Below are 15465 nucleotides of genomic sequence, written 5' to 3'. Positions count from 1 at the left end.
GTTTCTATTTTTGGTGGCCAAAGTGTCTTTTGCTCAGGCTGGTCTCAAACTCCTGACCTCAAGCAGTCTTCCTGTCTTGGCTTCCCAGAGTGCTGGGATTACAGGCATGAGCCACTATGGCTGAACTAAATTTGTTTTAATAAATTTACTACTTAGCATATTAATTATATTGCATAGACATAAGTTTATTTTCAAAAAGTTTCTGTGCTTGAAGGAGGGAGCGGTGGGGAAAGGAAGAACAGAGAGAGGGAAGCAGGGAGGGGGTGGAGCCTTGGTGTGGGGCCACACCTTTTGGAAGCAAGACAGGATTGCAAAAGGGACTTTGCCTAACAAATGCAATCAGTGTAATCTGGTTTATTGTACCCTCAATGAATCCCCAATAATTAAAAAAAAAGTTTCTGTGCTTATTTTTAGAAATCTGGTTTCTAACTACAGTTATCCCATATAGATTTTAACTAATTTTCCTTTACTAAGAAACCTGTGAAATAATTTGTTTTGACAGTTGTTTCGGATCACTGAAGTACAGATCAAAGTAGTATTTGGAGCCCAGACATGGTGGCTCACACCTGTAATCCCAGCACTTTGGGAGGCCAAAGTGGGAGGATCACTTGAGGCCAGGAGTTGGAGACCAGCCTGGGCAACATAGCAAGACCCTATCTTTACCAAAAACAAATTATTAATATAAAGAAATTAGCCAAGCATGGTGATGTGTGCCTGTAGTCTTAACTACTTGGGAGGCTGAGGCAGGAGGATCACATGAGCCCAGGAGTTAAAGTTGCAGTGAGCTATGATCACACCACTGCACTCCAGTCTGGTTAGAGAGTCCCTATTTCAAAAGGAAAGTATGGGCACAGTGGCCCAAGTCCATAATCCCGGCACTTGGGGAGGCTAAGATGGGATGATTGTTTGAGGCCAGGAGTTCAATATCATCCTAGGCAACAGAGCAAGAATCCATTTCTACAAAAATATGTTTAAAAAGAATATTATCTATGTGTGGTGGCATGTGCCTATAGTCTTAGCTACTCAGGAAGCTGAGGCCGGAGCATCACTTGAGCCTTGTAGCTCAAGGCTGCAGTGAGGTGTGATTGTGCCATTGTGTTCCAACCTGGGCAACAGAGCAAGAAAGAGCTTGTGTCTAAAAAACAAGACAAAAAACCCTAAGTAGTATTTGGGTACCTTTGGAGCTTGGGTTTGTTTTTGTTTTTCTCGAACATTTATAGCATTCTTAGGCCAAAATTGTGTGGGCTTTGGTCACTATTATGCTAACGGACAGCCTACTATTAAATCTTTTAGCCTACTGTTAAATCTTGTCTCCAGCAAGACAGCTTGCTATACTTGACTCAGTAAACAAGCCTTGTTTGATTTTTCTCTTATTTTTTTCTTATTCTCTAAGTAAGTGCTTTACCCACCTGAGGCCTGCTAATAGTATTTTAAAACTGCTGTTTTGGTGTAATGAGGCCTTAAAGCATTAATGTACTTTCAGATTTACTCATTTTATGTAGAAGTTTCCCAAATTTGAATATTTCACATTAGTCAGTTTTACTTAATGGAAATTCAATTAGAAGAAAGATTCCTAAATTACAGATTTGAAAGAGGCCAAGATTTCTATGAGATACAGAGTCAATCAGTCAGTTTAGAACAAGTATACATCCTAGACGTCTTGCTATTTTGCCCAGGCTGGAGTGCAATGGCTTGTCACAGCTGTGATCGTAGCATACTACAACTTTAAGCAGCTGGGCTCAAGCAGTCCTCCTGCCTCTGCCTCCCAGGTAGCTAGGACTACAGGCGTGTGCCACCATATTGGGCTATGGTGCAAAATATCTAAAGAATAGGAAGCCAAGCATGGCTTGGAGGATTGCTTGAGCAGAGGAGTTCAAGGCCAGCCTGGGCAACATAGTGAGACCCTTATCTGTTTTTTTAACAAAGGAAAAGAAAAAAGACATAATAGGAAAACTCAAAATTCTGTGCATATAAAAATTATTAGGTGAAAACTGTAAAACATTATGGTAAGCCACTCCAGAACTGGTATATAAGTACCTTAGAAAATTGGCCGCACCTGTGGCTCAAGGAGTAGGGCACTGGCCCCATATGCCAAGGGTGGTGAGTTCAAAACCCAACCCGGCCAAAAAAAAGAAAATACTGTGGGAAATCTCCAAACCTCCCCACTACCATTTTAGTTTAACAATATGGAAAGAGGGCAGTATACAGCTTTATAAGGTAACTTTGTTGTAATAGATTTATACTAAAAATGACTTAAAACTTTAAACTCTTATAATTTCCCAGGTTATAAATAGATCTGTTTATAGGAGAATTTTTAAATACTTGGAGGGAAAGAAATATAAATAGAACCATCTACTTATGTTTGGAGGGTTTTTTTTTTCTTATTGACTATTATAGCCAGAATATATAGACTTTACTTATTTTAGCGCTCCAATGAACTATTTAAGTTATTTAACAATTTTTCACTTTATCTTTAGGCTTGTGTAGTAAAACGTGAATTTAAGAAGGCTGAACAATTAATTAAACATGCAGTGTATTTGGCACGGTAGGTAATTGTTATTAACAATATCATTTTTAATTGTCTCTCTACTTTATGTCCTAATAGTTTTGTATCTTTTTTAGGGATCATTTTGGATCCAAACACCCAAAATATTCTGATACACTGCTAGATTATGGGTTCTACTTGCTCAATGTAGATAATATCTGTCAGTCTGTTGCAATTTATCAGGTATGTTGATGGTTATCCTTTTCTTTTCTCTCAACTTAAATTAACTTGTTGACCTGTATTTCCTTGCAGTCTATATGCCACTCTTTAAAAATAACTTTTACCTGCTATTTAATTTTTAGAGTGTTTAGTTTTAAAGAGTAATAAATAACTCAGAGCTCTCCTCCAGACACACATAGGCATACCATTATTTTTATTAAGTATTACCTTGAAGGCTTAGGAGTTAATATTTTAGGAATTAAAGAGAATCATTAAGGAAAAGAATTATTGGATTGTAGGCTCATATTTAGGAGTATCTTTCCATTTTTTCCCCCCAAATGATGGCTTATCTGTGTTGACTTAGCAAATGTCACCATACTGCCTTTGTAACAGCAAGGAGGGCTGACAACAATCTTTCTTAGTCATTCTTAGGTAAATGACATGTTATGCCATTGCTGTAGACAAGATATCCTCAATTTTACCATTCATTTTTGAAAAAGGACATAGAGAAAAACATTGATTCAATTCCCAGATAGCAATAATGATTATTATTAAGCAGTTGCTTTTTAAGTCAGATTCCATCTTGAAAAATTAAGGCCTCCTAGGTCACTTTCTTTTTTTTTTTTTTTTTTTTTTTTAATTTTTTTTATTAAATCATAACTGTATACAATGATATGATTATGGGGCATCATACACTCACTTCATAAAGTCACTTTCATATTCTACTGTGATTGAAATATAGCAGACAGGCTAGGCACCCATAGCTCAGTGGTTAGGGCGCCTGCCACATAGAGGCTGGCAGGTTCGAACCCAGCCCAGGCCTGCTAAACAACAATGACAACTGCAACAACAACAAAAATAGCAGGGCGTTGTGGTGGGCACTTGTAGTCCCAGCTACTTGGGAGGCTGAGGCAAGAGAATCGCTTAAGCCCAAGAGTTTGAGGTTGCTGTGAGCTATGATGCCATAACACTCTACCAAGGACGACATGGTGGGACTCTGTCTCAACAAAAAAAATAAATAGATAAAAAATAAACATGGCAAGACTTTGTTGGCTTCAAAGTTTATGGGATTGAGTATATAGACTATATTTTTAAATTATTATGTTTAAATAGGTCATATTTTCTGAAGGTTCACGATATAATCAAATATTTTTATTATTTTTCCAGGCAGCTCTTGACATTCGACAGTCAGTGTTTGGTGGCAAGAATATCCATGTAGCAACAGCTCATGAAGACTTGGCTTATTCTTCTTATGTTCACCAGTACAGCTCTGGGAAATTTGACAATGCACTGTAAGTTCCACATTCCTTTTCTGTGAAGGATTAAATACTGTTAGTTGTTTTTCCCTAATATAGTGGCACTAGATATACTTTGTGGATTAAATTTGTCTTCTTAGAACTTTACTGGATGCCTAAAACGTTCTTGAAGTCATTTAAAATCATACCAATTTGAGCCAGGCATGGTGGCTCACACCTGTAATCCTAGATCTCTGGGAGCCTGAGGCGGGTGGATTTGCCTGAGCTCATGGGTTTTGAGACCAGCCTGAGCAAGAGCGAAACCAGCTTCTGTAAAATTAGCCAGGCACCCGGCACCAGTAGTCCCTACTCAGGAGTCTGAGGCAAAAGAATAGCTTAAGCCCAAGAGTCTGAAGTTGCTGTGAGCTGTGACACCACGGCATTCTACCGAAGGAGACAAGTGAAATTCTGTCTCTAAATAAATAAATAAAATCATACCAATTTGTAGACCATTTAATTTAGCCTTGATATGGTTTAATTTTGAGACTTGTATATTTTCAGATATAGTATGAGCTATCTCTTGAGTGTTTCATTCAGTTTCTTTTGAGTAACACAGTGGCCTCTAGCAAACTTAATAACCTAAAAACTGTTCACTCAAAACACGTAGAAATATTGAATAAAACATAGCAATAATCTACTTTAAATATATAACTGAGTTTACAAGAATGAAGGGAGGGTTGGATGTGGTGTCTTACAACTGTAATCCTAGCACTCTGGGAGGCCAAGGTGGGAGGATAGCTTGAGCTCAGGAGTTTGAGATCAGTGTGAGCAAGAGTAAGACCCCCATCTCTACTAAAAAATAGAAAAATCAGCTGGGCACTGTGGCAGGTGTCTTTAGTCTCAGCTACTTGGGAGGCTGAGGCAGGAAGATCACTTGAGTCCAGGAGTTTGAGGTTGCTGTGGGCCATGACTCCATGGCACTCTAGCCTAGGGCAACAGATTCTGTCTGGAAAAAAAAGAAAACAAAAGTGAGAGGAAATCTGCAAGGGCCAGTAATTGACACCATAATCCAAAGGATGAGGCGTGGACTGTGATATAACTGCTCTGGGGTGATGGGAACTTTGAAATTTCTGTAACCTTAGTTGAACAATCCTGGGTTTAAGAGACATTGAACTCACAGGAGGTAGGGTGTTAGAAGTAAAATCCTCACCTGAAACCAAGAAGAGAAAAGACAAGACAGACTGGGGGAAACAAAAATCTATCCTTTGGGAGAGAAATGACAAGAGCACTTGTCCGTCTGAGCTCTGGACTCTGAAAAGGTCTTCACAGGGAAATTGATAATTACATACCTGTACTACTCTTAAGTTTGGGGTTAATGTTTACAGGACTTCCAAACTAAGAAAAATGTTTAAAACCACTTTGGGGCTGCTAGTTCCCCTGGATACCTTGTAGGAGAAAGTACAGAATGGAAATAGTTAACTTTGAACCCAAACTATACAGATATCCTATAGATCTAGCTCTACCTAAAATGAATTCACCATTAAAAATTACAAAATACGGGGCAGCGCCTGTGGCTCAGTCAGTAAGGCGCTGGCCCAAATACTGAGGGTGGTGGGTTCAAACCTGGCCCCGGCTGAACTGCAACAAAAAAATAGCCAGGCGTTGTGGTGGGCGCCTGTGGTCCCAGCTACTCGGGAGGCTGAGGCAAGAGAATCGCTTAAGCCCAGGAAGTTGGAGGTTGCTGTGAGCTGTGTGAGGCCACGGCACTCTACCGAGGGCCATAAAGTGAGACCCTGTCTCTACAAAAAAAAAAAAAAAAGAATTTTAGGGCCGGTAAGGCGCCTGTGGCTCAGTCGGTAGGGCGCTGGCCCCATATACCGAGGGTGGCGGGTTCAAACCCGACCCCGGCTGAACTGCAAACCAAAAAATAGCTGGGCATTGTGGCGGGCGCCTGTAGTCCCAGCTACTCGGGAGGCTGAGGCAAGAGAATCGCTTAAGCCCAGGAGCTGGAGGTTGCTGTGAGCTGTGTGATGCCATGGCACTCTACAGAGGGCCATAAAGTGAGACTCTGTCTCTACAAAAAAAAAAAAAAAATTACAAAATAGGTTCCACATCCGTAGCTCAGTAGTTAGGGCACCAGCCACATACATAGGGGCTGGCGGGTTCGAACCCAGCTGAACAACAATGACAACTACAACAAAAAAATAGCTAGACATTGTGGCAGTCTCCTATGGTACCAGCTACTTGGGAGGCTGAGGCAAGAGAATCGCTTAAGCCCAAGAGTTTGAGGTTTCTATGAGCTGTGATACCACCGCACTCTACTGAGGGTGACATAGTGAGACCTTGTCTCAAAAAAAAAAAATTGACAAAATAGAACCAGGCGCGGTGGCTTATTCCTATAATCCTAGTACTCAGGGAAGCTGAGGTAGTGGATCTCTTGAGCTCAGGAGTTTGAGACCAGCCTGAGCAAGAATGAGACCCTGTCTCTACTAAAAATGAAAAACTGGGACAAGAAGATCACGTGAGGCCAAGAGTTTGAGGTTGCTGTGAGCTGTGATGCCATAGGACTCTACCAAGGGTGACAGAGCGAGGAAAAGAAAAAAGAAAAATTACAGAATAGGAGACATTCATTCCTCTGAGTCAGCAGATAAATGAACAGGATTAAAATTTCATGAATTTTAGTTCACAGAACCTTTTTGGTTGATACCATCAAGTATATATTCTTTTTTTTTGAGACAGAGTCTGACTTGATCACCCTTGGTAGAGTGCCATGGCATCTTAGCTCACAGCAGCTTCAACCTCTTAGGTTCAAGTGATTCTCTTGCCTCAGCCTCTAAGTAGCTGGGACTACAGGTGCTCACCACAAATCCTGGCTATATTTTAGAGACGGGGTCTCACTCTGGCTTAGGCTGGTCTTGAACCTGTGAGTTCAGGCAGTCCACCAGCCTCCGCCTCCCAAGTGCTGAGATTATAGGTGTGAGCCACTGTGCGCAGCCAAAGTATATATTCTTTTTTTTTTTTTTGTAGAGACAGAGTCTCACTTTACCACCCTTGGTAGAGTGCCATGACGTCACAGGACTCACAGCAACCTCTAGCTCTTGGGCTTAGGCGATTCTCTTACCTCAGCCTCCCAAGCAGCTGGGACTACAGGCGCCCGCCACAGTGCCCAGCTATTTTTTGGTTGCAGTTTGGCCGGGGCTGGGTTAGAACCCGCCACCCTCGGTATATGGGGCCGGCACCCTTCTCACTGAGCCACAGGCGCCGCCCCAAAGTATATATTCTTAAATGATTAAAGATACAAAACTAGTTGGCAAACTGTGGCCTGCTAGCATTTTTACTAGAACATATCCATGCTCATTTGTCCACGTGTTTTTTACAGCTGCTTTTGCACCACAGCACCAGTTGTAATAGCGGTTGTCGAGTCGTTGCAACAGAGAATGTGTGGCCAGCACTACTTAAAATAGTTACTGTCTGGCCCTTGACACGAAAAGCTTGCTGACCCTGATATAAAAGAAGGAATCAATAATACTTCAGAGGGAAAATAAAGAAAAAAGTCAGATTTTAAAATAAAACAATTGATACGTGTTACACACAACATAGGTGAACCTTGAAAACATTGTGCTGAATGAAAGAAGCCAGTCACAGAGGATCATGTATTGTCTAATTCCATGTATGTGAATGTCCACAATAGGCAAATCCATAGAGACTGAAAATGAATTGATGGTACTTAGGCTGGGGAGTTGGGAGGTAAATGAAGAGTAACTGTTAATAGGCATGGGGTGATGCCTTTCTTTATAGGCTGATGAAAATATTCTAAAATTGGGTGTGGATGGGTGTATAACTCTATGACTATACTATTAATAAAAACCAATTGTGGCTCGGTGCCTGTAGCACAGTGTTTACGGCGCCAGCCATATAACACCAAGGGTGGCAGGCTCGATCCGGGCCCGGGCCAGCTAAACAACTGCAACAAAAAAATAGCTGGGCATTGTGGTAGGCGCCTGTAGTCCTAGCTACTTGGGAGGCTGAGGCAAGAGAATTGCTTATGCCCAAGAGTTTGAGGTTGCTGTGAGCTGTGACGTCACGGCACTCTACCGAGGGCAACAAAGTGAGACTCTTCTCAAAAAAAACGGCAGTGCCTATGGCTCAGTTAGTAGGGCGCCGTCCCATATACCAATGGTGGCAGGTTTGAATCCGGCCCCAAGCAAACTGCAACAAAAAAAATAGCCGGGCGTTGTGGCAGGTGCCTGTGGTTCCAGCTACTTGGGAGGCTGAGGCAAAAGAATCGCCTAAGCCCAAGATCTGGAGGTTGCTGAGAGCTATGATGCCACAGCACTCTACCGAGGGCAACAAATTGAGACTCTGTCTCTTAAAAAATAATAATAATAATGAAAATAAAATAAATATTTAAAAAAACTAATTGTACACTGAATGGGTGAATTGTATGGTATGTGAATTATATCTTTTTTTAAATTAAATCATAGCTGTGTACATTAATGCAATCATGGGGTACAATTGCTGGTTTTATATACAATTTGAAATGTTTTCATCAAACTGGTTAACATAGCCTTCAAGTGGCATTTTCTTAGTTATTGTGTTAAGACAGTCATATTCTACACCTAGTAAATTTCACATGTACCCTTGTAAGATGCACCGTAGGTGTCGTCCCACCATGTGAATTATATCTTAATGGGAGAAGAACTGTTACAAAAAATAAATAAGTAGAAATGGAAAACAGTCATTGACATTAAATCTCAGAAGAAAAAACAACAGATTAGTTACAACTAAAGAGAGGATTGGCTTGGTGCCAGCCATATACACCTGAGCTGGTGAGTTCAAATCCAGCCCGGGCCCACCAAACAACAATGACAGCTGCAACCAAAAAATAGCCGGGCGTTGTGGTAGACGCCTGTAGCTACTTGGGAGGTGGAGGCAGGAGAATTGCTTAGCCCAGTTGGAGGTTGCTGTGAGCTGTGATGCCAAGGCACTCTACCCAGGGTGACAGCTTGAGGCTCTGTCTCATAAAAAAATAATAATAATAATAAAAATAAAGAAAGAATGTAAATGGAAAGACACATTTAAGAAAATGATTACCTGGAAGGTAAGGATAGGAGGCCCAGAGTTGTTTGAAAGGATCTGACTGATAAAATAGACAAATAGTTTACCTTATATTTGCTGTGATGGGCCAAAAACAAATAGCCAAACACGTCAGGTGAATACATGCTGTTAAAGAAGAGCAAAAGTAGGCTAGACACTTAGAGAGTGACAGTAGGGTTGTTGTTGTTGTTGTTTTTAAGACAGAGTCTCACCTTGTCGCCCACAGTAGAGTGCCGTGGCATCACACAGCAACTTCCAGCTCTTGGGCTTAGGCGATTCTCTTGCCTCAGCCTCCCCAGTAGCTGGGACTACAGGTGCCCGCCACAATGCCTGGCTGTTTTTGTTGTTGTTGTTGCAGTTCGGCTGGGGCTGAGTTTGAACCTGCCACTCTTGGTATATGGGGTCAGTGTCCTACTCACTGAGCCACAGGCGCCGCCCAGATAATAGGGTTTTTTTAAGGGCCTTTTAATTACTCTGTTCTGAAAGGTCCTGTTCGATAGGAGTTGCCATGTGGAAGACCACAGGAAAGTAAAGCAATTACAAGGGTAAGAACGTGCTTTGAATGTTCAGGAAACTGTGAGGCCTGTATGGCTGGAGGGGAAAAGAGAATTGATCTGAGAATGGTAGGAAGTGCGGTCAGAGAGGTAGCAGAGTAAAAGATATAGAGTCTTATAGGCATAATAAGGATTTCTTCTTTTATTCTGAAGGAAATGGGAATTCATTAGATGTTTAAAGTGTCGTCCACAATAAATTGAAAATTTAAAACAAAAGACTGGTTCTTTACCACAAATAGGTTTAGAGGTACTTTTTTTTTTTTGAGACAGAGTCCCATTATGTTACCCTTGGTAGAGTGCTATGGCATCACAGCTCACAGCAACCTGAAACTCTTGGGCTTAAGAGATCCTCTTGCCTCAGCCTCCCAAGTAGCTGGGACTACAGGTGACTGCCACAACACCCGGCTATTTTTTGGCTGTAGTTCTTATTGTTGTTTGGCAGGCCTGGGCTGGATTCGAACCTGCCATTTCAGGTGTATGTGGCTGGCGCCCTAGCTGCTGAGCTACAGGCACCGAGCCTAGAGGTACTTTCTAATAGTATTGTATTATAGATTGTGATTTTTTTTAAGTCTTAAATTATTTGTAACTAAAAAGAAATACCAGACTATATTTATCTGTATTGCAGATTTCATGCAGAAAGAGCTATTGGTATCATTACCCACATCCTACCTGAAGATCATCTTCTTTTGGCTTCTTCAAAGAGGGTGAAAGGTATCCTTTGTAATCTAGTAATCCAGATATTTTTGGAAAATATGTTGTATAAAGTAGTAGTATTTGTTTATTTTCTTAGAGGTAGTAACACAGATTAGACTGTGTCTACATATTACTGAGATAGCCAATTCACTGCAACTCTCCTTCAGGGTTTCCTGTGGGTTCATAATGAAAGATTATTTGCTTCTCTCATCTAATGTTAATAAGCCAGAATTTCTTTCTTTTCCCCTTTTTAAAATTCATTCTTATGTGCATTAATTTTTTGGGGGGGGATTGTATAAAGGAATAACACAAATGATGCCACAGTAACATGGGTAGAAAACTAAAGATGAATTTCATAACTTCCTAGTGCAGGATTTTTAAACCAAGCTTCATATCAGGTTACCCTGAATGTTGCAGGGCTCTTGCCAAATACCATATTCTTCCTTTTGTTATTTTGATTTTTTTTCTAATCCACCACCAAAGCTTTTTTACTTTAATCCATTTATTTTGCTATCATGATTGGTCACTCATATGGTAATTCCATGTATATTGGATAAGTTTTACCTTTATTCTAGAACCAGGAGTTTTTTTTTCTCTGTGTTTGCCTTTTTTAAGTTATACAAGTAACACATAATTAATATCAAAAAATTAGAAGTTAGAAAAGAGATAAAAAAATTTAAGTTGGCTGAAAAATCTCACCAATCCTGAATCAGCGTTTTGTTGTATATTGTTTTAAGCTTTTCTTTTTTAAAATAAAATACTTAAATGAATGGATAATTTTTTTTAGTTTTCTAGTCTGTTTTTTTCACTTATTATGTTATGAGCATTTTTCCATTTCCATACATGAGTTTGTATCTTTTTTTCTAATGTATTTAACCTCTCCTCTGTTACTGGACCTTTATATTGATTTTAACCTTTTGTTCTTTCTTTTAAAATGCTACAGTAAATCTCTTTTACTTATCTTTGTACACGTAGACAGTTTTCCAAGAAATAAAATTGTCTGGTAAAAGAATATGTATATTTTTAAGACTTTAGATGGAATTTGAGTCTTGAATGCAGCTTTGAAATTGAAATGTCTTCTTGCGTGGTTGGTCAAGTAAGTAGGAGGAAATCGGTTATTTTAGCTGTATTTGGTTTAAGACTATGTTTTATAATATAAATATAGTTTAGAAATTATAAAAAATGCGGGTGGCGCCTGTGGCTCAGTCGGTAAGGCGCCGGCCCCATATACCGAGGGTGGCGGGTTCAAACCCGGCCCCGGCCAAACTGCAACCAAAAAATAGCCAGGCGTTGTGGCGGGCGCCTGTAGTCCCAGCTACTCGGGAGGCTGAGGCAAGAGAATCGCTTGAGGCCAGGAGTTGGAGGTTGCTGTGAGCTGTGTGACGCCACGGCACTCTACCGAGGACCATAAAGTGAGGCTCTGTCTCTACAAAAACAAAAAATAAAAAGAAATTATAAAAAATGCTTAAGTACTCCTTGACACAGATTCGTAACTTTTAAAAATCTGCCTCTTCCTTCCATTTACTTTAAAGAACAAATTTCACATCACAGAGTATAGTAAACTATTAAAATAAAAGCTAATTCTGCAAAATAATTTGATGTAATGCCATTGTTTTTCTTAAGTTTGGATTCTGACCTCCCACAAAAGTGTACTTTTTTGTTGAAGTGGAATACTTTCATCTTTGACCAATTCTACATTATAATCACATAAACATTTATATCATTTAATTTTAAGTTAGATGTTGTGATTAGCTTTGTGTACTAATTTATTGCTTTCTTTATTTAGCACTTATTTTAGAGGAGATTGCAATTGACTGTCATAATAAGGAAACTGAACAGAGGCTGCTTCAAGAAGCTCACGATTTGCACCTGTCTTCACTTCAGCTAGCTAAAAAAGCTTTTGGGGAATTTAACGTACAGACTGCAAAACACTATGGAAACCTTGGAAGACTTTATCAGTCCATGAGAAAATTTAAGGTAGAAACATGTTTTACTATATTTTTCTGTCTCTTAATAATCTTAAATAATAAAATAGAATCTTAGGCCAGGCATGTAGCTCACACCTATAATACCAACACTAAGGGAAGCTGAGGCAGGAGGATTGTTTAAACTCAGGAGTTCAAGACTAGCCTGAGCAAGAGCAAGATCCCCATCTCTACTAAAAATAGAAGAAAAAAATTAGCCAGCCAGGTGTCGCGACAGGCATCTGTAGTCCCAGCTACTTGGGAGGCTGTGTTTGAGGTTGTTGTGAGCTAGGCTGATGCCATGGCACACTAGCCTGGGTAAGAGAGTGAGATTGTCTTAAAATAAAAAAAAGTAAGGCTCGGTGCCCATAGCTCAGTGGTCAGGGTGCCGGCCACATACACCAGGGCTGGCAGGTTCAAACCTAGCCTGGGCCTGCTAAACATTAATGACATCTACAACTAAAAAACAGCTGGGTGTTGTGGAGGGTGCCTGTAGTCTCAGCTACTTGGGAGGCTAAGGCAAGAGAATCGCTTAAGTCCAAGAGTTTGAGGTTGCTGTGAGCTGTGACACCACAGCACTCTACTAAGGGCGACATAGTGAGACTATGTCTCAAAAAAAAATGATCGTAAAAACTTAAATAATAAATATATCTTCAGTAATCATAAATAATAATGTACACATTCATCATATTCCTACCTTATTCCATGAAGGAATTGAGAAAATAGCTAGAATAAAATAACATAGTCAGAATATAAATAAAATTAGAAAATCATGACCATGGAAAAATAGGAACCATGTCAAATCAAAAAAGGCTTATGATTTTTTTTAAATTGAGACAGAGTCTCACTTTGTCACCCTCGGTAGAGTGCTGTGGCATCATAACTCACAGCAACCGCAAACTCTTGGGCTCAAATGATTCTCTTGCCTCAGCCTTCCTAGTAGCTGGGACTACAGGCATCCACCACAATGTCCAGCTATTTTTGTTTGTTTGTTTAGCAGGCCCAGGCCAAGTTTGAATCCAAAGCATGTGTCCAGCACCCTAACCACTGAGCTAACCAGTCTTTTTTTTTTTTTTTTTTTGGAGACATAGTCTCACTTTGTCACCCTCAGTAGAGTGTCATGGTGTCATAGCTCACTGCAACCTCAAACTCTTGGTCTCAAGTGATCCTCTTGCCTCAGCCTCCTTTAGTAGCTACAGGCACCTGTAGCTACTACAGTAGCTGAGACTGCAGGCACCTGCCATAATGCCCGGCTATTTTTAGAGGTGGAATCTGGCTCTTGCTCAGGCTGGCTCTCAAACCCATGAGCTCAAGCAAAACATTCACCTTGGGCTGGGTACAGTGGCTCACACCTGTAATCCCAGCACTTTGGGAGGCCGAGGTGGACGGATCACCTGAGCTCACGAGTTTAAGACCAGCCTGAGCTAGAGCAAGACCTCTCTAAAAATAGCCAGGTATTGTGGCAGGTAGCTGTAGTCCCAGCTACCTGGGAGGCTGAGGCAAGAGAATCACTTGAGCCCAAGAGGAGTTTGAGGTTGTGGTGAGCTATGATGCCATGACACACTATTTGGTGGGTTGGGGGGTGGAGCAGCCAACAAAGTGAGACTGCATCTCAAAAGAAAAAATAAGAAAAGAACAAAATACCCACCTTGTCTTCTCAGAGTGCTGGGATTACAGGCGTGAGCCACCTCGCCTGGCCTAAGGTTTATGATTGTTATACTTAAGACACCAAACATAATTTTAGCTAAGTATGTGCAGCTCTTAGCAGAATGCTTAACATGTGTAGGTATGCAAGAAATGTCAGATACTACAAGTATTATTAGTTATAGCAATAAAAATTACTGACTTAAATTCTCTTTTAGAATTTTGGATTCTGAATTCTTATTAATATTCTTCATTTTCGGATCCCAGTAAGGATAGAATGAGAGGTCTGTTTACTTTTACCTGAAAATCAGTCTGTATATCACTTAGTTAGCCAGAAGTTAGTTTGCTGGAGTAAAAATTGTCAAAAGTAAAAAACAAACAAACAACAACAACAACAACAAAAAAAAACGGGGGCATCACCTGTGGCTCAATGACTAGGGTGCGAGCCCCATACACCCTATATACCAAGGTTCAAACCCGGCCCAGCCAAACTGCAACAACAACAACAAAAAAAGTAGCTGAGCGTTGTGGCAGGTGCCTGTAGTCCTAGCTACACAGGAGGCTGAGGCAAGACAATGTGATGCCACGGCACTCTACCAAGGGTGACAAAGTGAGACACTGTCTCTTAAAAAAAAAATGAGTGTATGCCTGTGTAAATTAACATTATATTATGGAGCTTTTTAACAAGATTCAATTTAATTTTGTACTGTATTAACTAAAAATTTTTTTTATTTTAGAATGTTTTGTTAATTTCTTCTAATGGTTTCTTATAACAATTTTATGAATTTTTTGTTAATTTCTTCTGACTTTATTACCAAGGTTAAGTTTTCACTTGTTATTTTTGGCATAGACAGTATTACTATCATCAGCTTATGTATAGTTTCCAAAAACCCATAATGCTTACCATAGGCAACCTTTGGAATAACACAGTACGTTCTCTGATCTTACTACCTTATGAGATTCATAAGATGTCTTTGGCATTTAGAAGAATCTTCTTCATTGAGTAAGCACTGAGATAAGAAAAAGTACAATATAATTATTGATTTGGCATAACTATCTTTCAGGAAGCTGAAGAAATGCACATCAAAGCAATTCAGATTAAAGAGCAACTTCTTGGTCAAGAAGATTACGAAGTAGCCCTTTCAGTGGGACATCTGGCTTCTTTATATAATTATGACATGAACCAATATGAAAATGCTGAGAAACTTTATTTGCGGTCTATAGCAATTGGTATGTTACCTTTCAGTTTTCTTTAGTCACTTGCTTAAAGATCAACATGTCTTACATATGTGTCAAGGAAATGTTATTACTAGGACTTAAATAGGTTTAACGCTGCTAAGGATATGCAGTAACCACCCAAAAATTATCTGGAACATTTTGGTTTTTTAATGTTGAACATAGAAGTAAGCGGTGTGACAGTAGAGTGTCAAGTGAAGGCAGAAGTAGTTATTTCAGGACGGACACGGTAGCTCACACCTGTAATCCCAGCACTCTGGGAGGCCGAGGTGGGTAGATTGTCTGAGCTTAGGAGTTTGAGACTAGCCTGAGCAAGAGCGAGACCCTGTCTCCCGGGC

The 15465-nt window shown here is 40.1% G+C and overlaps 1 protein-coding gene across 1 annotated transcript in view; it reads left to right on the top strand.

Moving 5' to 3' along the window:
- The window catches only part of APPBP2 (amyloid beta precursor protein binding protein 2), a 90547-nt gene that overhangs the window by 65504 nt on the left and 9578 nt on the right, over window positions 1–15465 (top strand). The window contains exons 7-12 of the mRNA XM_053570198.1: window positions 2478–2545; window positions 2623–2728; window positions 3872–3996; window positions 10216–10301; window positions 12070–12260; window positions 14956–15121. Coding sequence (XP_053426173.1) covers window positions 2478–2545; window positions 2623–2728; window positions 3872–3996; window positions 10216–10301; window positions 12070–12260; window positions 14956–15121 — 742 coding nt within the window. The remainder of the gene's footprint in view (window positions 1–2477; window positions 2546–2622; window positions 2729–3871; window positions 3997–10215; window positions 10302–12069; window positions 12261–14955; window positions 15122–15465) is intronic.

This window comes from Nycticebus coucang, chromosome 18 (assembly GCF_027406575.1).
Source record: "Nycticebus coucang isolate mNycCou1 chromosome 18, mNycCou1.pri, whole genome shotgun sequence".
NCBI classification, from domain to species: Eukaryota; Metazoa; Chordata; class Mammalia; order Primates; family Lorisidae; genus Nycticebus; species Nycticebus coucang.
Note: the sequence above shows the minus strand (reverse complement) of the source record. Positions and strands in the feature narration are given on the sequence as shown.